The sequence below is a fragment of the Xiphophorus maculatus genome, chromosome 19, assembly GCF_002775205.1.
Source record: "Xiphophorus maculatus strain JP 163 A chromosome 19, X_maculatus-5.0-male, whole genome shotgun sequence".
Lineage (NCBI taxonomy): Eukaryota > Metazoa > Chordata > Actinopteri > Cyprinodontiformes > Poeciliidae > Xiphophorus > Xiphophorus maculatus.
This window is the reverse complement of record NC_036461.1, coordinates 27,242,805-27,266,135: the sequence shown is the minus strand read 5'-3', so window position 1 is coordinate 27,266,135 and position 23,331 is coordinate 27,242,805. Positions and strand designations below refer to the sequence as shown.

General features: G+C 39.9%; 2 protein-coding genes across 5 annotated transcripts in view; both read left to right on the top strand.

Moving 5' to 3' along the window:
* Positions 1–23,331, top strand: part of LOC102219109 — a 314,558-nt gene that overhangs the window by 5,777 nt on the left and 285,450 nt on the right. For 2 of the 3 annotated variants that reach the window (XM_023352127.1, XM_023352128.1), the window contains exon 1: positions 22,686–23,069. The exons of the other annotated variant lie outside the window; for it this stretch is intronic. The gene's annotated coding sequence lies outside the window, so the exon portion shown is untranslated. Of the gene's footprint in view, positions 1–22,685; positions 23,070–23,331 lie in introns of those variants that run through there. 3 annotated transcript variants of the gene reach the window in all.
* LOC111612128 lies at positions 254–5,227 on the top strand. Of its 2 annotated transcripts, XM_023352130.1 has the most exons (9): positions 254–1,022; positions 1,361–1,495; positions 1,627–1,761; positions 2,598–2,666; positions 2,794–2,888; positions 3,217–3,343; positions 3,742–3,859; positions 4,531–4,607; positions 4,784–5,227. In XM_023352130.1, the coding sequence occupies exons 1-9, from the start codon at positions 558–560 to the stop codon at positions 4,805–4,807; spliced, it is 1,245 nt and encodes a 414-aa protein (XP_023207898.1). In that variant the 5' UTR covers positions 254–557; the 3' UTR covers positions 4,808–5,227. The 2 variants fall into 2 exon arrangements, with proteins under 2 accessions (XP_023207898.1, XP_023207897.1); XM_023352129.1 differs by having other exon boundaries at positions 4,531–5,227.

Genomic DNA, 23,331 nt, shown 5'->3' with positions numbered 1-23,331 from the left:
TTCCATTTTTTAGGAATTTTTTTCTTCAAAATTGAGAGTTTTTCTTCAATAGCTTCCAGGTCATGTGACCTATTGACTCAAAATCACTTTGAAATAATTCTAATAGTCCCTTTAATTGAGGCACAGACATTTGTTTTCCATCTTTAATCATTTTCCATTTTTTAGGAATTTTTTTCTTCAAAATTGAGGGTTTTTATTCAATAGCTTCCAGGTCATGTGACCTATTGACTCAAAATCACTTTGGAATAATTATACTAGTGTCTTTAGATGAGGCACAGTCATTTGTTTTCCATTTTAAATCATTTTCAATTTTTAATTAATTTATTTCATCAAAATTGAGGGTTTTTCTTCAATAAGATGAAGATGGCCATCATACAGCAGAAGCACAGCACAGCAAAAGTGACAAAAGCAACAGCATTATTGCTAACTCACCATTTACAAAGACTTTCCAAGTTTTACGGGACCAAGCTCAGGTTGACATTCTGTCCGAGGAATCAGAGATCACAGAAAATCATTACTGCTGTCCTGGTATAGTTGATGTGCTTGTGAAGAACTACATGGGAATCATCCCACTGTGGAGCGGAATGTTACTTGGCGACTTAACACGGTACAAAACACCCACATCTGCTGCAACAAATAAAACAAGCAAATCAAGAGAAACAAACTGCCATGTGGAGTTGTGGTTTGGCTTGGTAAAAAAGAACATCTTGGCCAAAAAAAAGTACCTCAGACCAGCAGACTTCATCACAAAATTGTATACATCTTTACAAGGTCGGTATGTTGAACATGTTATGCAGCATGGTCTGCCAGACAAACTTCTGGACCAAACTGTCAGAGTTTTGAATAAACCGGCAGATGATCCCAAAGAAAAATGGAACAAGAGGGAAAGTTCTGCTGGTCAGACAAAGACCAAATCCAAGTATTTCAATCCCCCGAAGATATTACCCAATCCCAGAACTTCCAAAGGCCCAAAAAAACAAATCACCAAAGCTGAAGATGATAACAATAATAAAGAATCACAGGTAAGGTTTCACCTACCTTTGAGGCTCTGTTGCAGTTCCACATAAAGAATTAGTTTGTTAAAACAATGAATTTATCTGATAAAATTTTTTTGTAATCTTCATTTCTTAAATTTCATTAGAAGTAAACAAGTAATAATAGCTTGCATTTCACAATTTCATAATGTGGTTAACATGGGATAACATAACTGACATATATGTATTACAGTCTGGTATAGATTTTGTCTTTATTATGGCCGGCTGTTAGCATAAAGTATTATTTAAATTTTGTAAAATATACATTTTTGTTGTATTACTTTCAAATGTTTTGATTTGTTTTTTTTTTTATATCTGATTTGCAGTTAACCTTGCTTTGGAAAAAGAGTGATACAGAAGTTGTAGTAGCAGTTGTTCCGTCACAAATTAAAGGTCGGAGCATTGTGATTCATCATTCTGACTTGTGCACTCTTCGACCACATCAATGGTTGACAGGGGAGGTATGTGTTTGTTTCAGTCATTTGTAAAACATCTTCAATCTCAAGATTAATACAAACCAATTTTTAGATTTGTGTGAGAAGACTTTTGGATGCATGTTTAATATGTGGAAACGCTGATATTCCTTGTGCAGATCATTGAAAGCCTTCTGCATGTGGCTGCCCATGCATTGGGAGTCATGGACACCTTCTACATCCTGAATCACTACTCAGCTGGTGTGATTTTGTTCGGGGACAGAACTGAGCTTCCTAGACAAAGTTTACCAAAGGTAATGGATATCTTTGTTGCTATATTATGTCATTATAAGATGAATGAACAGAACTTTCACAGTTACACATCAGTTACACAGAGCTACAAAATTGACAACAAAATTACTTCGAAGATGAAATCATATGTAATGTGTTTATGGCAAATATGTGTGCTTGTTGATAAAAAGAAGAACAAGATGTATTTTTTTAAAAGGTTTGAATTAAAAGCTGAGTTGTTTTTAAAAGAGTGTTCTGAAAGAATTGCCATGTTTTACTGACTACTTGGCTGTTTTAAACATTGAAACACTTGACAAAATTAATGTAATTGTTCACTTCCGTGCGAGTTCCAAATATAAGTGTCACAGAGGGTTATCCAGGCAAATAAGGAGCTGAACATGGCAGTAAGGATGGACAACTTCTTTAGACAACATTACATAATTAATTCCACATGTAAAAAAACTTCTGTACTGGACACTACATATAAGATTTCAGAGTAATGTAAATGTCAATCATTTAATAAAGTAGAAGTAAGAATCTTGATCTAGTTGCACCCACATTAATCTTGGCTAAGTAATTTCATTTGATATCTTGTATGTGTCCTACTAACTAACATCAACATCACTGCAAGCTTTACCCCATCCCACAGCAGCCTGTACAGGGCATTGTTTAGCACCTTAACTCTTGTAAAACAGTGTATTGATTATTTTATCATTTTTAAAACACCTTCTCATTGAAAAGCAAAATTGTCAGTAAAAGTAAATACTGACATGTGGGAAAAGATTAATTGTGAGACATGTGCTTAAAGTTTGTCTTTATGTTAACATTTAATTTTTGAACATTTTTAATGCCATTTCAGGTAAACTTTGACAACTATGAAGCAGTTCTGTCATTTGTCCTTGTGAACAACAATCACTGGAAGTTGCTGGTTTGTGATTTTTTGTCTATAATCAATATTTTTTCATTTTATGGTTTGGATAGAGCATGACATATTCACATTAGTTTTAATGAAATTTTTCTTTGTTATGCCCCTTTACTTTGTTGATCTGTTTTAGTACATCAATGCAGAAGCCAGAACTGTATTCCTAATAGATCCTGCACAAGTATCATCTGAGCTTGTGGACTCCCAAAAGGCAGCTAAAAGAATACAGTGAATAAAGCTCTAATAAATTTTTAAAATGTATTAAAAATTAATAAATTTGCAAAGTGACCACATAGAGATTGAGTTAAAAATCTGAATGTATGTGACATTCAGATTTCTGAATATATTATTGAAATATATTATCCATAACATTTTTTCAAAATATATTATGTAAAAAATATTTCTATTAATTTAAATGTTTATGTAAATATTAATTTCAATAAACTTAACATTGTTGTTGTTAACAGAAACTGATAAGAGGAAAGCGTGAGTTGTCTTATGAGTGGAATTACAGAATACAATTGCTCTTACACAAATCATTTTGTTTGTTATCCAGAGAATACTTCAAAATGAGAAGGACATGCCATGGAAAAACAGACTGGGTTGGGATCCAATGGAAAGGGGGGACAATGCGCCACCCTATTCAACAAGACGGAAGCAGCTGTGGAGTTATTGTAGTCAAAGTAAATTAATGAGTTCATGTTTTTTGTTATACAAGTGTGGATACTGTGTAATTATTATAGAGAAAAGTTGTCTATCATCAAATACAGTCTCTCTGGTTAGTTAAAATGGGCTTTCGGAATTGTGGAAAGAGTGTGTATTCACTTGGAGGAATACAGACTCCCCCAACAGTAGCCCATAACTGGGGTCAGTGCAACATGCCACACAGTATTTGTAATTACAGTTCTTTCATCATCTTCTAAATGTTGAAACATTTAGATGTTTCACTACAGGTATCTGTACTAACAAACATACCTGTTTTAGTATATGTGGGTACACTATATATGTCCACATGAATGTTTTAAGTCTGATGCATTATAATGCCATAAAAAAAGTCTTTAAAAACTTTTTTTTTCTTTAGATGGCAAAAGCACTGATGGAAGCCTTCCCTCTGATGCCAGATGTAGATTTTGACACAACAAAAAAGGCAATGAAAAGTGAAAGAAGAACTCTCGCTCTTCAAATCCTTGATGCATCAGGTATACCATGTGCATTTCGACTTACAATACATAAACATACACACATATATATTGCAGAATCTCCCCAGCTCTTACATTACTGAACCAGTCTTGACTGGTGAATTTAAGGTTTTTTATTTTATTTGATTAAGATCAACCACCATCATCAAAGTCACCACAATAACCTCAATAAATGTGAAAACTAAAACATATACAAACATTGTAATACAAAACATGAACTTAACCAATAAAGATAACAAAACTAAACAGACCTCGCTGCTTTCGCTGGGGAACACTAAGTTTTCATTTCTTTGTGACAAGCACATCTTGACAGTTCAATTAATTCACTGTTTCAATGACTCTTTCAACTTATATAGAGTCTGCCCTCATTAGCTCCTGCAGCCCGTGAGGTCAATAAAAAAAATAATAAATTACAAAATGCAAATTCCATTTCACAAAATATAAACCACCAACAGTGCCAATCCAAACAGACAAAGATATCTAAACGATATGCAACATTGATAATTTAGAAAATTTACTTTAGTTTACAAATGTATTTTATATAATCTCCAAGTATTAATAATTTTAAATTAATTTTCTGAAATAATTAGCTATTTTGTTATATATATATATATATATCGATCTATCAATCTATCTTGTTTGAATATGCTGTATATTCTTCTTGATTACAGTATTTGATGACCACTGTTGGTGTGCGATGTGCGCTGCATACAAAGCCCCGGGGTCTGGCCCTGGAATGACAGACTGGGTGAGAAATCAAGAGTTGTCAATGTAAAATTCAGAATTAGACACAGGAAATGACTCTTGGGAGCCATGAAATGTTTTATATAATAAATGACAAGCAATTAAACACCAAACTGTGTGACAGGAGATGAGTAAGTTCAATACTGCTAAACATGTATATTTTCTTGTATTTGTGAACAGATCCAGTGTGACAACTGTGACTGATGGTACCATGCCCTGTGCATAAATATGAAGAGCACAGAATTTCAAAAGAAAAAAACAGGCAGTTGGAAATGTGTATTGTGTAGTTAATCTGAAAACTAGAAACTGTGTTCATTATTGTTCGAAATATGTTTTGAAAATATCTGTGGAAAATGAAAATGTAATATGTTTGTGTGGCATTGATGCTATGTGTGATGTATAAAGTGTACTGGAATCATTTCAAATTGATAAGTAATTTTATGACGTTATCTGAAAGCTATTGAGCAACAATCTTAAACTTTAAGGAAAAGATTCCTAAAAATTACAAAATAAAAACATAAAACATAAATAAATGTCTGTGCCTCATCTAAAGACACTAGTATAATTATTTCAAAGTGATTTTGAGTCAATAGGTCACATGACCTGGAAGCTATTGAAGAAAAACTCTCAATTTTGAAGAAAAAAATTCCTAAAAAATGGAAAATGATTTAAAATGGAAAACAAATGTCTGTGCCTCAATTAAAGAGACTATTAGAATTATTCCAAAGTGATTTTGAGTCAATAGGTCACATGACCTGGAAGCTATTGAATAAAAACCCTCAATTTTGAAGAATAAAATTCCTAAAAAATGGAAAATGGCTAAAAATGGAAAACAAATGACTGTGCCTCATCTATACAGACTGGTAGAACAAGTTCAAAGTGATTTTGAATCAATAGGTCACATGACCTGGAAGCTATTGAAGAAAAACCCTCAATTTTGAAGAAACAAATTCCTAAAAAATGGAAAATGGCTAAAAATGGAAATCAAATGACTGTGCCTCATCTATACAGACTGGTAGAACAATTTCAAAGTGATTTTGAGTCAATAGGTCACATGACCTGGAAGCTATTGAAGAAAAACTCTCAATTTTGATGAAATAAATTAATCAAAAATTGAAAATGATTTAAAATGGAAAACAAATGACTGTGCCTCATCTAAAGAGACTATTAGAATTATTTCAAAGTGATTTTGAGTCAATAGGTCACATGACCTGGAAGCTATTGAAGAAAAACACTCAATTTTGAAGAAAAAAATTCCTAAAAAATGGAAAATGATTTAAAATGGAAAACAAATGACTGTGCCTCATCTAAAGAGACTAGTATAATTATTTCAAAGTGATTTTGAGTCAATAGGTCAAATGACCTGGAAGCTATTGAAGAAAACATTATATTATTTAATATTAAAATTATTGAAAATATTGTATATGACTTTAAAATTTTATAGATGCTATTTTGGCTCATGTAAAAGCATGAATTAGCACTGACAATTAGTTAGTTGGTTACAATTCAAGGCATTTATTAACATTTCTTTGACAGGAATGTTTGGTTCGGTAATTTGTTGATAGTCCCTAAGTGAACCTTCGGGCGCTGCGGCCGGGAGCGGTGGAGAACCGCTGGCCGAGAGTAGCGTTCATAAATCGGATCAACCTTGAGCTAAACGCCGCTTACTCCGCGGAGCTCGAATATCGAATATCCAACTTGAAACTAACTTCACTGCGGTTGGTTCATTAACCACTAAAGCTCCGGCCACCATGACCACATACATAAACTTTACAGGGAAGACAGAGCCACACGCTGGGCAGCTGTTGAGATGTAAATGTCGCATAATTGTTTGTTCACAAAGATAAATCATTCTCACCACTCCATCAACCCGCACCTCTGAAAGCGCAACTACAAGTTATTTCTGCGGATCACATACAGCTGCACAACCAGAGCTAAAGGGGTGGGTTTAAAACTCTTACCCTGATATAGAGTTCACAAAAGAATCATAATTCCTCACAGGGGGTTGATGTAAATATCCATACAGGTCAGCCTGTGTCCAGTTTTAGTGAAAGGAGGCGCACGTAAACTTTATAGACATCCAACTGCTGCAGCACGCGAGACACCGCGTGCTGCGGTGTCTCGCGTGTTTATACTTTGTGCATTTAAAGCAGGAGAGCTGTGTGATGGGTCCGCTCTCCTGCTTTAAATGCATAAAGTATAAACCTATCTTTTAGGAATAAATCAGCTCCGCCAGTGAAATGCTGAGAGCAACAGATAAGCTTACAATTTGGCTTAAAACAAACAAACAAAAATAGCGATGTTCTTTTTTTTTTTTTATTATAATTTTCCTAAAAACAAAAACAAGCAACGCTTAGCCTGGAGGTGGGGAGCTAGTAATGCATCGTGGGCTGCCAGGTTTATAATACACTGGAGGAAACACTGTTTTTAAACTTGATACATTTATAAATGGCAAAGAAGGCTTTTAAAATCCTTTAAAAGAACAGATTTATATTTGTTTTCCATATTTACCCCACTTTTTATCATTTAGACATTGTTTTTAAACTTAGATAATATTATTATTAAATTAGTTTAATACTCAAGTTTGTACTGTGTAGCACAGCTTTATCCAGGGCTTGTTGGTTTCAATTAGATCCTGGCAACATGCATATGAATGTTTGCTGTCATGTCCCAAAGGCTCTGGAGCAATCTTCCTGAATATTAGGAATTACAGAAATGGAGCCTAGGCGTCAATTCAAACTGGAAAACTCTCCAGCCTCACATGCACCTTCCAATCACCGATTCATCTGCTGTCAGCCTATTAGCATATGACCATGCCCCATCTTCGCCAATCACCTATCAAGCTCCCACTTATATGGTGGTATCCACTCTGCAGCCGTGCTCAATCCTTTCATTCGCACGCCACAGCTTCTCAGCTGGCTACTTCACCTGATCCTTTTCTTCGAGGATCCCCATCCTTCCATCTCTCATCCTGCCAGCAGAAGAGCTGCTTAGCAGTGCAGTCTGGCCCTTTTTCCCCTGTGACGCTGCTCAGACGCAAGGGAATTTCTCTCAACCCCAGCCTCGAATCATCTCAAGCAGCTTTTCCCGCCGCTCTCTCACCTGACTAGGATTCATTGTTCACCACCGTATCCATGGTCCGTCTCCGACAAGCGTACCCAAGGTCTCGCCGCAAGAATCTACATCGCCGTTCCCTCCCACCTCATCATTCATTATTTCTCCATTCCACTACTGTCATTCATCACATCTTCTTTTTACCTGTCCCCTGCTTTGGTTCATCCATGTCAACAGCTTCCATCACAGCTGCTGTCAGCCCGCTCATCAGCACCTCTCCTTGGATTTCTCACGCTACGCATGCCTCGGGTTGTCAGTGTAAGACATAGCCTTCACATGTCCCATTCATTTTTCACAACGCTAGGACACGCAGGCACTTTTAAGTAATCTTTCACCTTCCCGAATTTGCAGGCCCTATTCGCATGCGCTACTCAGGCTGCGCTTCAAACTCTTCAGGAATTTTTACGGAATAATAATAATAAATACATTTATTAATTAAGAAGTACATAGATTAATTGTAGCAACTATCTTTCGCTGTGTAATATAATTACTTATGCTACCAAATTGACACTAACTGAATGAGATGCGTGTGTTGCGGAAAGTGCCTCCACTGTACTGTATGTGATGATTAGCCCAGTGAGTATTGTGTATGTTGTGTGTGGGTGAGTGAGATGTGTGGCAACCGTCCTTTGGTCAGAAGGGGGCGCTGCGTGCTGAGACCCACATGTTTTAGGAGCAAGTGAGAGACAGTATGTGTGGCAGAAAGAGTGTGGACGACGACCGGAGCAGCGGCTATTAAGAAAAGTCTGTGGAGTCTTCACCTGTTAGCCGGAGCTATTAAAGTTAATCTCCAACCACCTCCGTGCCACCACGTGGTCTATGTTCAGGGCAAGTGAGGGAGTTAACTTTCAGTTTCAAACAACCTAAAACATTCGAACACCACACAAATAGGAGAAAGACAAGAGAGTTTTAGATTTACTTGCAGCAAGGAGAACAGACAGGAGCATGCTTCAGTTACAATCTCCCACCATTCTGAAGCACGTGCTACCACACCCTTTCTTTTTATTTCCTTAATTGTCCCTAGTTACATACGTAGCTTATTCTGTTATCTTGAGTTAATCATGTAGCATTGCTGCTTCTTCTGTTCTCTTGAGTCACAGGCGTGTTGCACCTATGGGCTGACGTAGTGCAGAGTTCAGTTCCTGTTTGCTTCCTTCTGCAGGCGGTTGAGTTCAGTTCCTGTTTGTAGCTACAATGCAGGAACTGATGATCTCACAGAACAATAGGAGCTGTTGCATAACAAAACAACTTCACACAACAAACACAGCAAACTTAAGATTACATATACTAAATATTTCTAACATTAACCCCGAAGTGGAGACTTCAGCCCTGGAGGAAGATCTCCCCTGTGTCTTCTGACCATGGTCAAAGGACTGAGCAGGAACGGTTAACACTGGTGACCACGAAGGGACCTCTTTGCCTTGCTGGATGAGTGGTGAGCACCGAGCAAGAGAGATAATAGCGGCTAGCAATAAAGCCAAGAGACTGCACATTAGCCCATTGCTTAGCAACCGCAAGATGGACGCCGCCGCCCTCCAGCCCCAGGAAAATTATGGGCTTGAAAGTGATTATTCCAACCCGTTTATGACATTGGATATGTCTTCCGAGGGTGCAGAGTGTAGAAAGGCTACCAAAGATGTGACGGTGGGAGTAGCAGCTCCCCAGCAGTTGAATTAACCAGCCAGTCTCGACGGGTGAATTTAGTGTTTTTATTTTCTTCGGGTGATTCAGAATCACCACAGTCACCACAGTCACCTTAGTCACCGTGAAAACTAAAATATATGCAAATATTAGAATACAAACATAAACTTACAATACAAACAACAAAACAAAACGTACCTCACTGCTTTCACTGGGGAACACTAAGTGTTGATTTATTCATGCTACTCAGCTTGACAGTTCAAGTCATTGATTGACACGACGATTCTACCAGCTTTTAAAGGGCCTGCCCTCATTAGTTACGGCAGCCCAAGAGGTACAACAAAACCCCCCCAAAACATTACAAAGTACAAATACCATCAAACAAAACAAAACAAAAAAACCCAACAAAAATGCTAATCAAAACAGACGAACATCCATAAACAATCTGCGTCATACTTAATTTAGAAAATTCTTAATTTACTTTAGTCTACTATCCGTTACAGTGGGGAAATGTGAACATTACAACTGTTACGGTCCACCAGTAAGGCACAAGGACAAAGGCATATATAAAAAATTATTTTCTATTTATTTTTCCAAAAGTCTTAACAAAAGCCTTTCAACAACAAATCTCAAAAATATAACAAAATGGGCCCAAAAGAAATCAACTAAGGCACACCTAACTCAGGATAACAAACCAACAACTGACCTCACACAATGAACACTAGTGATGGGTCCGGCAACACTGATGCGTCGGCGCATGTGTCAAGCCCATAGGCCAAAACCCGTGTCGGTGCGCGTATTGATTTCAGCAAGTCACGTGAGCGATACAGGAACTGTTTTGAAATGACGTTGACGCGCCAAACTGTGTTTATAAGTAAGCGAATCTGTCAACAGGATGCATTTGCCAAAAAGATTCTTTATCTTTTACTGTACGGCGTCAACTATGGAACCTCACGGCAAACGAAAGTTTTCCGCAGTGTGGGACCATTTTGATCTTACATCGGAAAACAAGGTATTTGTTTTCATTTCGTTGTTTCATCCGGTTCTTTTCAGTTTGTACTTCATCTATCTGAATCCAAATTAAGCTGAAATTGAGTCTTACTTTACTTTCATATAATGTTCTGCAGGTTAAGTGTCGCATATGTTTGACAGAAATGTCTTATTTAAATAAATTCACCTCCTCAATGCTGAGGCATTACAGGGCAAAGCATGAGAATGAAGTCCCAGATACAACTAGGATAAATTCAGGTATACAGCCATTCTACAAATTACTCAGTTGCCTCTTATAAATTATTTCATATAAATGTATTGTTTACTTAATTTTTTTACAGCAGGAGTTGTGTCAAAAAAACAGAACAGACTAAATTACAAAATGTTGGAAAAACTTATTTTTTTGAATGAAAATTTGTGGGAAAAAAAACCCAAAAACAAAGTCCACAAGCATCCTCATTCCAACATGTCCACTTTCATTTTCATCACTTGGTACATGTTCACATTATTTATTGACTGTATCGAAGAATATCAAATATATTTTGAATTTAACTGGAGATATGAAATAATACAATATATAATATACAATAAAATACAATGACTTAAATCTTTTGTATAGACTAGGTCATTAAATCAGTCTAACTACGTTGCCTGTAGAGATTTTTAATGTCCAGCAGGTGTCAGTTTTCAGTGATGCAGCATTGACACAGTATCAATACAGTTTTGCTATGGGTCGAAACGATACATGACGCCTCATTTACCCATCACTAATGAACACACAGGGGAATTTATACACAAAGGCTATTCTACACAAACGAGGAGGGGTGAGAAATGAGACAAAAACAAACAATGCATAAACATACACTAAATAAGTAATTCAAACCAACACATTTTGACTACAAAACAACTATAAAAACAAAACAACCTAATACCAAAATTGTTTAAGGAGTTATGCTATTAATAGAGAGAGAGGCAGGTCCTTTAACATCAAGTCCCCTGTTTCCAGCAGCCTGATGGTTTGTTCCACTTCCTGGTTTGCCTTTCAACCAGTCCTCTCACTCAACCAGTCCTTCAAACTCAGCAAAACAAAATAGTTAATAATTCAAATAAACAAAAGGAGTTTACTAAATGTGTGCACCCATAATAGTAAACCACCTAATGCAATAAACACAAAAAGAGTGAAATTATAAATATATTGTGTGAAAACATTGAAATAAATACTAACACTGGGGAAATGATGGAGGAACCTCCACAACAACCCTAACCCTAACCCTGCAAACTCAGTCACAGGTTAGCTCTACAAACCCATTCGTTGATCCTGAATGTCAAGTTTATGGCCATGTGGGGAATGCAGACGACAGCATACATTACTATCCAGTCCCCATGTTTCAAATAAAAGATAATTATTCGGACTGCAACCCATTTGCTTCTGCTCATATACAAAGCTTTGTACACAGCAATTTCATTTCACCCGGTGGTACTTCCCGCCGTGCAATGTACCTCTTCCCATAACCTGGATGAAACTATAAGCTACAGGCAAATGATCCCAGCCCCAATTAAAGCAAATAAAACCCATTTTATGTTGCAGTAGCCCTTATCCGACAGTGAGGAAGATGGAGATCCTAGAGAGAGGGTCCCCACTCTACATCCGGGCCAATACGACGGTACCACACCATGGAAAGAATTTCTGAACAGGTTTGAAAGCTGCACCAAAGCGAACTACTGGTCCGAAAAGACAATGACAGTGCAGCTGAAATTCTGCCTAGTTGGTGCATCAGGGCCCATTGTCCACAGAAATCCTCGCTCTTCCAAGTGGGACTACCGCCGCCTGGTGGGCAAACTGGAAACTGCATAAGGTCCATCTTCTGATCATGCAGCTGCAGTTGCAGTAGAACTGAGGTAGCGAGAACGAAAACATGGAGAGGACCTGCATGCATTCAGAGATAATATTTATGGGAAAGTGGCGGTGGCTTATGGTGACAGAGCAGAAGTTGAACAGGACTCTATTGCTGTTGAAGTTTTCACAAATGGTCTGGGTGATGCAGAAATAGTTCAGAAGCTATTAGAGCAAACATGAAAGTGTTATCAAAACTACACCTGTAACCAGCTCTTCACCAAATCGGTTTGCGACACACACATCCTCAGCCTTTAATAACCCCAAATATTCTACAAAAGGGAGAGTCCGCTGCCATGACTGTCAAGGTTGGGGTCATATCCAAAAGCAGTGCTCCTCTCCCCACAAGACCACCAAAGCTTTGACATCTAGCTGCTCCTTCTGTGACACCCAAGAACCCACTGTGCTCCACCTGAAAGGCCAAAGCCAAGAAATGAGTATCCACATGCAAATCTATGAAGTGAAAGTGTGTGCTGTGTTGGATAGTGGAGCGCGGAGAAATGTGCTGTCGTTGCAGTACTATAATTCCATCCACCCTGACATGAGACCTCAGCTGCATTCATCAATTTTTGACACTTTACTGGGGGTGCTACTGGGGCATCCCTTCCTCACACAACCTGAAGCCCGTCTTGACTTTGGCAGACACCGCATCATCCTGTTTGGTGAAGAAGTGCCCTACTACCAACTTGAATCTAACCTGAAGTCGCATGCAGTGAAAATATCCAGAACTGTGGTGGTGGAACCAGGACAGGAGTATGTTGTGAGGGGCAGCGTGCGTCTAAGTGGGGCAGCCTGCAGTGACATGATACTTAGCCCCACCAAAGGTTTTATTGAGAAACACAAAGTACTCCTCGCCAGAGTCTTAGTTCATCCCCAGACGTCCAAAACTGTCCCCCTTCACCTCTTTAACCCTAGCAATGAAGCTGTAATCATTAAAGAAGGATCCATGGCTGGTCTCCTCTGGCCAACCAAAGCCATGCGGCCTCCCTGTGTCTCACCGCATTCTACACCAGGACAGGTCTCTTTGAGTGGAATGCCATGCCGTTTGGATTATGCAACACCCTGGCGACATTCCAGTGGCTGATGGACCACGTCCTAGCTGGCATGCAGTGGGAGACCTGTCTAGTCTACCTGGACGACATCATCGTGTTGGCGAGAAATGTGTCAGAGATGCTGCAGCGGCTTAGCCAGGTGTTTTACAGACTCCAACAAGCTAACCTGAAATTAAAACCTGCCAAATGCTGCCTTTTCCACCACCAGGTGGCCTGCCTAGGTCACATAGTGTCCGAACATGGTGTAGCTATGGACCCCAGCAAAGTCCAAATGTGGCCCACACCATTGTCCATCCAGGAGGTCTGACTCTTCATCGGCTTGGCCTCATACTATTGCTGATTTGTAAAAGACTTTGCATCTATTGCTGAACCCCTTCATAATCTAACCAAGAAAAATGCTCGTTTTCAGTGGCATGCTGAGCACCAGGCTGTTTTCAACAAGTTAAAGTGTCGCCTCATCTCAGCCCCCATTCTCGGCTATCCCCTGGACTGCAGTGAAATGATACTTGAAACTGATGTGAGTGACACTGGCATCGGTGCTGTACTGTTGCAAATGCAGGAGGGTGTGGAACCAGTGTTGGCTTATGGCAGTCGCAAGTTGGCAAAGCCTGAACAAAACTACTGCACAACAAGACGTGAACTTCTGGCCATAGTGGATTTCACATCCCATTTTTGTTAGTATCTCCTCGGCTGGCCCTTTAAGGTGTAGCTGCGCTGGCTGACCAAAATGAGAGAGCCAGAAGAACAGTTAGCTCGATGGCTTAGGGTTAGGGTTAGGGTAGGGTTAGGCCAGTGATAAACGTCCCCCTTGGTCTATCGGTTCTATTGCCTTGATGACATCCAATTCTACCAAATTCTACCATTTCTACAAATTGTGCTGCCACGTAAACTACAACTTGACGTAATGAGACAGATGCATGAGCGGTCAGTTGGTGGACATTTTGGTGTAGAGCAGACCCTGACCAGATTAAGAACCCGATACTACTGGTACCACATGAGGGAGGATATTGCCCTCTGGTGTAAAACCTGTGCCAGCTGTGCATCAAGGGCTCGACCCCAGAAGACACTGCAAGCTCCTATGGGAACAGTCCAGGTAGGAGCTCCTATGGAGTGCATTGCACTGGATATTATGGGACCACTAAATTAGACTGAGCATGGACACCGCTATGTGCTTTTGATACAACATTACTTCACAAACTGGACTGAAGCATTTTCTATTCCAAATGAGCGAGCTGTCACAGTTGACGGTATCGTTACTAATGAGTGGGTGTGCCGCTATGGAATCTCTCAAGAGCTACACAGTGACCAGGGATGCAATTTTGAGTCTGAGGTGTTCCAAGGGATGTGCAGCTTGTTTGGGATAGACAAGACTCACACAACATCATTCAGGCTGCAGTCAGACAGTCAGGTCGAGCGTTTCAACACCACCCTCTAAAAGAGGGTGGATTGGGACAGCACACTGCCATTGGAATGGGGACCTGATGGGACCTTATGCTGTTGTGGCATACAGGGCAACCAAACATAATGCTACAGGCTTCTCTCCAAACTTTATGATGTTGGGCTGAGAAGTAAGTGAACCAGTGGACCTTGTCGCAGGTTTGCCTCCTGATCCGGAACACCAACCCACTGTTCCAGAGTATGTGCAGCAGATGCGGGAACGGTTGGAGCTGGCTCACCAAATCGCCCTGGGGGACTCAGTCACACTTGCAAAGAGACAGTATGACAAGAACTGCTGCCACACACAGTATAAAGTTGGAGACCCTGTTTGGTATCTCATTAAAAGGACACATCATGTCAAAGAACAAAGTCAAAAAGTTCCTCCCATCATATGAAGGACCACACTTCGTCCTGGGCCAACTAGATGACCTTGTTTACCAGATTCAAAAGACCCCAGGGTCCAAGGTGAAAGTTGTCCACTGTGACCAGCTAAAGCACTACCGCAGCCTGAAGCCCCTGGACAACACATGGGTCTTGGACCAAAGGCAATGCTGGGAACCTACTGAGAATCCACCACCAATCTTAGAGGAGGACTCAGCAGACTGTGACCTGGATCTGCAGGGCTTGTTCTCTGATGCAACCAGTGGGGGAGCTGGCTGTTTCCTGCTGCCTACCTCAACTGCACAAACACATCCCAATCCAGGTGTGTTTGTACCATCCTCCCCTTCCCATGTCAACCATGAGGATGGTGGGGGTGCGGTGGGATATTCACCTCCTCTGGGCCCGCTGGTTTGACGGTCTAGGCGTCGGCGCAGAGCACCGGACCGGTATGGCACATGGATAGTTCCAAGTAGGACCATGGACTCAGTTTAAGGTTCCAGCTATTCTAGTGTCCTGCGAAGTTAGCTAAAACTATTCAACAAGGCCACATGTGTCTATTTTCTTTATTACTGTTCAGTTGTTCAAACTTCAAAGAAAATTTAACTGAAGAGCAAATGATTTATCTAAAAGAACATGTTTTGCTGTAAGTTTTTCATACCTGATAGAGTTCAGTTAGTGTCCTGCCTGGTCGTCACAAATGCCCCAGAGTAATTTCTTTCCTAGACTATGGCATGTAAAGCTTAATTTTGCACATGTAGGTACACCAGTGTTAAATGAGCTAATTATCTCACTGGGATATGTGGTTTGATGCTATGCCTCACCTATATGTAATGATAATTGACACAGTTATCTCTTGTTAGCTATAAGGATTTTATATCAATTTTATGCATTGTAAGGTTGGAGTGGAATTATTGCTTAATTGCCACCCAGAGTGGGGGTAGTTTTGCGGAAAGTACCTCCACTGTCTGTGATGATTAGCTCAGTGAGTATTGTGTATGTTGTGTGTGGATGAGTGAGATGTGTGACAGCCGTCCTCCGGTCAGAAGGGGGCGCTGCGTGCTGAAACCCGCATGTCTTAGGAGCGAGTGAGAGATGGTATGTGTGGCAGAATGAGTGTGGATGATGACCGGAGCAGCGGTTATTAAGAAAAGTCTGTGCAGCCTTCACTTGTTAGCTGGAGGTGGTTGGAGTTAACCTCCAACCACCTCTGTGCCACCGCGTGGTCTATGTTCAGGGCGAGTGAGGGAGTTAACCCCGAAGTAGAGACTTCGGCCCTGGAGGAAGATCTCCCCTGTGCCTTCTGACCATGGTCAAAGGACTGAGCAGGAACAGTTAACGGTTTATGACCCATTAGCATCAAATGCAGGGCAGTCGATAAATGAAGGGGGGCAGGTGGATGCGCGCAAAGGACAAATCAAATGCTATAATTTCTTAATAGTTGGTCGAGAGAAAACTAACAGGTAAAATCGAGGCAGATGATAAAGTAAGCTTTCAGAAACTTAATACAGCTGTTTGAACAGGAGGTTGTGCTAGGCAGTGTTGTATAAAGTACTGAAATCTCAGAGTCAAGTAAAAGTACAAGTACCTCTCCAAAATATGACTTTGGTAAAAGTCGAAGTCACTGACTGAAATGTTACTTGAGTAAAAGTCTTAAAGTATCTGAAACTTCTTGTACTTAAGTATGGAAAGTACTGTAAAAATGGATGTACTCAAGTAATGTAATGAAAAGTACAAGTAAAAAGTAAAACAAAGCAAATGCAGGTTGAATGACATTTTTTATATTTTGGTAAACTTGTCAAATACACTTAAAATAATGTACACAACCATGTGCAGGCAAAATTAAACCTGCTAATAGATATACCTGCAGGCATCATTTAGTTAAGAAAATTAGGTGCTTTACCTATAGCACAAGGTTAACTTAACCTGCTTTACAACTGAACCAGCTTCTTAGTGTACCCTCCAGGACAGAAAATACAAAGTTTTTGTAAGCCTTAAGTTTTCCCTTCAAGTAAGGTCAGTGCTGAAAATGAGAAAAATAAATAGTACAGAAAATGCGGCCAACATGAAGAAAAAGATCTGTTACGATTACTCTACTTCACAAATCAGTGAATCAGTCAATAGGTGGTGCACACAACTGGTCATTATGCAAAAAAAAAAAAAAACCCAGAAAACTTTGGAGCGGGGGGGGGATGCTGCCCACTGACGCGGCTCAGGGATTACGTGACACGCAGCGCCGTGCGCAGTGCCCTACAATGCACTGTAAGCTATGTAATGTGTTTTGAGGCAATTGACCAAAATCCCGGACAATTTTTAAATTCCCCCCGGACATCTTTTTAGGTCTGAAAAGTAGGACATGTCCGGGAAAAAGAGGACGTCTGGTCACCCTATCACCAGCTGGTGGTTCCCCTGGAGCCGTGTCCGACGTAGTTGCAGTCGTTCTGGTCTCCGTCTCCTCCTCCATGTGGCTGTTCCTGATTGCGAGACTTGCTTTGTGTTTAATGGGAGAAGCGAAACAGGTGTATCCTATTGGTGGTGATGAACAAGCCCAGGCAAGGAGGCTACGGACTTTGTTCGGTAGCCTTCTTGCTACTTGCTAATCAGTAGGTGGGGTCAAAACACTTCGTTTCTCTCTCTCGCTTTTTTGTAACGAGTAACTAAACCACACATTGAAAATGTATCGGAGTAAAAGTACGCAATTAAGTTCGGAAATATAGTGAAGTAAAAGTGAAAGTCATCAAAAATTTTCATACTCCAGGAAAGTATGAAGTACTCCAAAATATACTCAAGTAAAGTAGTGAAGTATTTTTACTTCGTTACTATACAACACTGGTGCTAGGTACAGAGACACTTTGCTAAAAATAACCTGGCATTTACATATGTGGCAAAGCCGTTCGCAAGTGTTATGCCGGCTGAAGAGAGATGATCTACGCTCACTGCAAGTCGTAAATTATTTCTTTAGCCTAATTGTGATTTTTCCCTCAGTTGTGAAGGCGACATGCGCAGTTTTGTGGCTGCTGACAGAACATAAAGTTGACTGATATCGCACATCTCAGTAACAAGTAGCTCAAGTCCTTTCACCAATTGGTAAACACAGGCACGTGCAGAGAGGGGGGCGGGGCGGCTTGAGCCCCTTCCCTTTTTATCCTTGATGCCCCTAGTGACCTTCTTGAGATTTTTTTTTCCAAAAAATTTTTATTTTTAATCTGTATGTCAGAAGGCCTGTTTGTGCCCCTCAGCAATAATATGTAGCTAAATATAATAATTTAGTAAAAATAAACTAGTCTGGTTGCCCTCAGTCTAATAATGACTCTCAGAGCCTCCATGTTGTTCAGACTCCGGGTCCATGGTGAGGAGGAGGGGCGGATCTGTGTCCTTTAACTATCCAATTAAGGGCAAGAATATTTTTTCATACACTGATTTGTGAATAAAAACGTAGGTCTGATGCTGACGTTAGAAAAACTGTTTCTATTTATACTTTTATAATCGTCCTTGCAATAGTGGGGAAAAAACTCGCCTCACCACTAAACACAGAAATGTTTCAGCTGCAGAAAAAACTTTTGACTTTAACTTCATCATTCTGCTAAAGGCCCGGTTCACTACAGGCAGTCTAAGTCGGTCCACCGACAGATATAAAGAATATCTGTCTTTATATCAGACATCCTGATATGAGACATGGTACCGACTGTCACCGCGAATCGCAACGCAGATCAAAGCCCCGGTACCACCTGGTACCACCTGGTACCGGGTTGTACCACCTGGTACCGGGTTGTACCACCTGCTGACTGTTCGCTCTGCTTCTCCTTAACGTTTCTACCAGGCGGTTTAAAGCCGCTGCTGACGGGATCTGGGCTGGAGGTTCTGGGCTGTAAATAGAAGTTATTGCAGAACCTCAAGTGTTAAAGGAAGATTCGTCCCAGAGCATTTAGAGTTCACAAAATAAACATCAGAGAAAATATTGTAGCAATAATTAGAACCGCAGCAAAAAACCAAACATGCCACAATAAAATGAACCAAAACGTCCCCAAAGCATCGGGGGACTGACATAGGGGCCACCGGGGGATTAAAGGTAGATTCCAGGTAGATTCCAGGGATGCGCATCGCAGCAGCTGTTCCTCCAGGGCCGGCCCAAGGTAGTATGGGGCCTTAGACAGAACCCCCATCCCTCCTGAACCCGTCCTACTAAGAACTTCAGCATCGCTAACATGTTTAAATATAGATAAGGTGAATCTGTGAGAGGGAGACCAGGTTTATTGGCAGAGTTTAAAATCAATCACTGATTATTGGTTATTTGCTGTGATGTATTTGTGAACAAACCCAATTCAAACACAAAGATTACACCATATTGTAGCCATGGTAACACAACAATCAAACTATCAAGATGATTCTTTAAACTTTTACAAAGTAAACTTCCTAATTAAATCCTAAATGCACTATTTATTTTTCTCAGCTGAATGCATTAGATAAAATGTAATAACATTGTCATTCTCTATAAAATATGCTACAGGTTTAGCTCTATGGTCTGTGTTACAATTACACAATTTCTAGGGGCCCCTGAGTGTCTGGAGGCCCCTGAATGGCCCCTACCAGCAGCTACTGAGTTTTCTTTGCCTTGATATCTCAGTCTTATAATTCTAGGTCTCAGAGGTGCTAATACCAAACTATTATATAGAGTTAACCCCTTTGAGTTTTTTGATCTATAAATCAGGTTGTTCTAGAGGTTAAATAGATATTATTAGGGCTTAATTAGTAAAATGGCAGCAAATTAGCTTATTTCATAACTTTATAACCAGAGACCTTCTCTCCTCTGGTCTGCTTAACAGCTACAGTCTCAGATCAGCTCAGCCCTCCAGGACTGTCAGCAGCAGAAACAGAAACTTTATACCTGTTGGGGAAAATATAGACTAGATTTGCTTTGCATTTCCCTGCATGATGGCAATGATATAGTAGGATCCAATTAGATTCTTGATTAATATGGGTTGTTGCTATGTTGTTGTACAGAGTTTTTGTTCAATGTGCCCCTTTTTTAAATCTGCCTCTCCCATAGGTCTCTGGATGGCCCTGGTTAAATAAGTGATTAATTCTTGTTTGTCATTCCATCATCGATACACATCAAATTTGCTCAGTGTTCTATTCACTACTAATGAAAGGCAACCTTAAACAGAAGGTAGTTTGCCCTCAATTTAAAATAATGTGTTTTGATATTTCATTTATGGCAGTTTTTTTTCCAGATTCATGATGCACAGTGACTGATTTCTGCTTCATGTTTCATTCTGAAGATGAAGTACAGAGCAAACCAGAAGACCTAAATGGTCTGGCAGGTGCTATTTCATCAGATCTTTAACAAAGTGATCACTTTTCTTAAGTCGTTTGAGCTTGTCTATATTTTCTTGGTCTCAGAAGCTTTACTTACTTCTCTGCCAACAAGCAAACTGTCTTGTATTCTGATATTTTTCAAGCTTATGTCTCATCTGACGCTTCTAAGTTTCATCTCTTGTCCGGAATCTGCCTGCTTATTATTTCCCAGGCCATTCTGTCACTTCTAAGTTGATGCAGCCTATTCTCTTGCTTAACAAGGTTCCACAATTGAACGCATTCTTTCCAGTCTCGCTTCTGGGCCAATTGTCATTAGGCACCTACCAGTCATTCCAGTGGGTTTGTCAGCATCAATCAGCACTCTCAAACTGTCCTGTAGCACACAGCCCCCTCTGGAAGAAGTGAACCTCCAACATCGTTGCCTGAGACGTAGTCAAGTTTGTTCGCGTGGCACGTTTCAACGAGTTCACAAGATCTACATAATTAAAATCTAAAAATCCCAAAGTTACAATAATCTAATGCATCGAGTTCTACAATTGCAGTTCATCAAAGTGGCTTTTTTATTTGAGGTCCAGTCTTTTGTCTGTTCACCAAAAGGTCTTTCAGGTACAGTGAGCAGTAAAACAGCAACAAAATGTCTGTCAAATCAGTCATTCGTTTTATTTCTGCCAACAGCCATATTTGAATAGCTTTTACATTAAAAAGCTATTCAAATATGGCTTTATCTAAACATATTCACATCCCAGAGCAGGTCCGAACAAAATGAAAAACAACCTCACCCACTCTGTGTACAATATGCTGCCTGACACATCTAAATGCTAGACTGTGATTTCAGAAGGTTTTCAGATTTGACCTGGTGGCTTTTTGATGCAAGTCCTAAACTAAAACAGAGGCTACATGTCATGTTGGGTTCAAGTCTTTTGAACTACACACAGAAGACAAACAGGAAACTAAGAAATCAGAATGTTTATTTTCAACAAAGATTGAATTGTGAGATGTGTGGTTCTTGTCCTGTGGGTGGGAAGCAGGGGTCGTCAGAAAAATTATGTTTAAGTTTGCCTTTACAATCACAGTAGTGTTTAAAGCTAGAGTTGTGGTCCAGAGATTTGAAATTGAACCAGTTTCAAAACTTTTGGTCAATATACTTTGGTCAAAAAATGTTTTTGGAGGGTAAGGGATCACAGTTATTTTAGCTTTTTAAGCCAGCACAGACAGGTGATACTTAAAAAAATTCATTTACACACTAAAGCTTGTGAAAAAATTGGAGTGCCAGGAGATGTTGAGTAATCTGCCATCAAAAAATGTAAGACTAACAAAGAAAGTAGAAGCCAAGACCAAAACTTGTTTCTATTGAAAAACTTGTTAGCATGACTGTGGAACTGTGGCAGGGTTTTCAAAATCAAAATTTAGGACCTTAAAACTGACCAGATTGTCATACAAAATATTAAATCTTTAAGTCCTAAATGGAGTGCCAGTGATCTAGCCAAATTTGCAGCCCCGTAATTCTGCCACATTTGCACTATATGAAAAATTCTAACCGTTTCTGAAAGGGGACACGTTGCTCTTTCCAGGCAATAGAGTTAAACAGTGATTTCACCCTCACCGTAGCAGGTGTCGTGAAAACTGGCATACGGTTGTGAGATCTTTCCAGGTACACGCAGAAAACAGAGCATAAAGGCCTGAAGGGAGATAAGTAATCTATGAGTTGATTTAAGTATAATTATAAATGAATATATATGCACATTTAAACACTGAATGATTTTCTAACATATATTCTTGTATTTTAATCTGTAAGGCTGATAAAAACATGATGATTATGGTTGATAATTATGTATGAGATTTACAGCCATGATTGATAAATAATAATGGATTATAGGGATGTGTTGATTTAAATGTGTTGACTCAAAGTTATGATGTATGCAAAGGATAAGATGATTGTGTTAAACTGATTTAGAATGAATTAACAGAAACAGAAATGTAATGATTTAAACAGATGGAATTAAAATGATGGGTGAGGCCCTATTCTCAGGCTGTGTCGTAATGGGCGAGCTGAGCAGAGGAGACTCAAGGGACTTGCAAGGAAGTACAAACAGATGGCCTTGCAGAGAAGGGGAAGTTCACATGAGGTTAGCGCTGTGAGTCATGCAAGGGCTGACGGTTGGGAAAGGTTGGTACTTTCCACCGACTCATCGAACATGCGAGAAGTCACGTACACCACCTTCCCCATACACAACCATGGGCTGAGATAGTATAAAAGACAGCAGAAAGAGGAAGAGAGCGTTCTTAGTCCCCGGTGCCAAGACGACTCAACGAGAGGACGCAGAGGAAACATCAGCAGAGGACCGCACCCTGGAGCCATGGGGAAATTGAGACTTCGCGCCGCTAAGAAGGGACAAGATCCATCAGCCCCCAGCCCTGGTTCCTGATTCTACCGCCGACTCTTCCTCAACCCAACGATCTCAAACCAACCGCAACAGACTTGGAGAAAAGACAAAGATCCCGGGAGGGATGAAGAATTGGATGTTCGAAGGACAAGGACCAATTCCGCTTTGTTTCTATTCTAAAGAGGATTTTTCCCCACAAAGACAAAGATTCTGAACCAAGGAATTAAAGACTTCTGTTGCCAAGCTCAACTGCCATCTGGGTATGAGTAGAACTGCTCCCCAAAAGCCTCTCTCAGTTTATTAGTGACACAGGTCAGGGAGGGAAGTTAGGATAATATGTTTGGGTTATGTTGATTTTATTATTTTGATTTAGTATTATAATCTTTAATAATTAATCTGTATGTTACTTACCCCTGCTAAAGCTAGCTTAATAAATATATCTTTATAAAATCTTATAGAGGTTGGTGGCATTGAAATTAATTGAGTCATTGATTATTTTAGTTTCTCCAAATAAAGTAAAAT

What these genes read in the sequence shown, in the direction of transcription:
- LOC111612128 (XM_023352129.1), top strand. Translation starts at nt 558, where the DNA reads ATGGGAATCATCCCACTGTGGAGCGGAATGTTACTTGGCGACTTAACA. An exon ending in ATCAATGGTTGACAGGGGAG is followed by an intron (nt 1,496 to 1,626) that starts GTATGTGTTTGT and finishes TTCCTTGTGCAG; the next exon opens with ATCATTGAAAGCCTTCTGCA. An exon ending in GTGGAGTTATTGTAGTCAAA is followed by an intron (nt 3,344 to 3,741) that starts GTAAATTAATGA and finishes TTTTTTCTTTAG; the next exon opens with ATGGCAAAAGCACTGATGGA.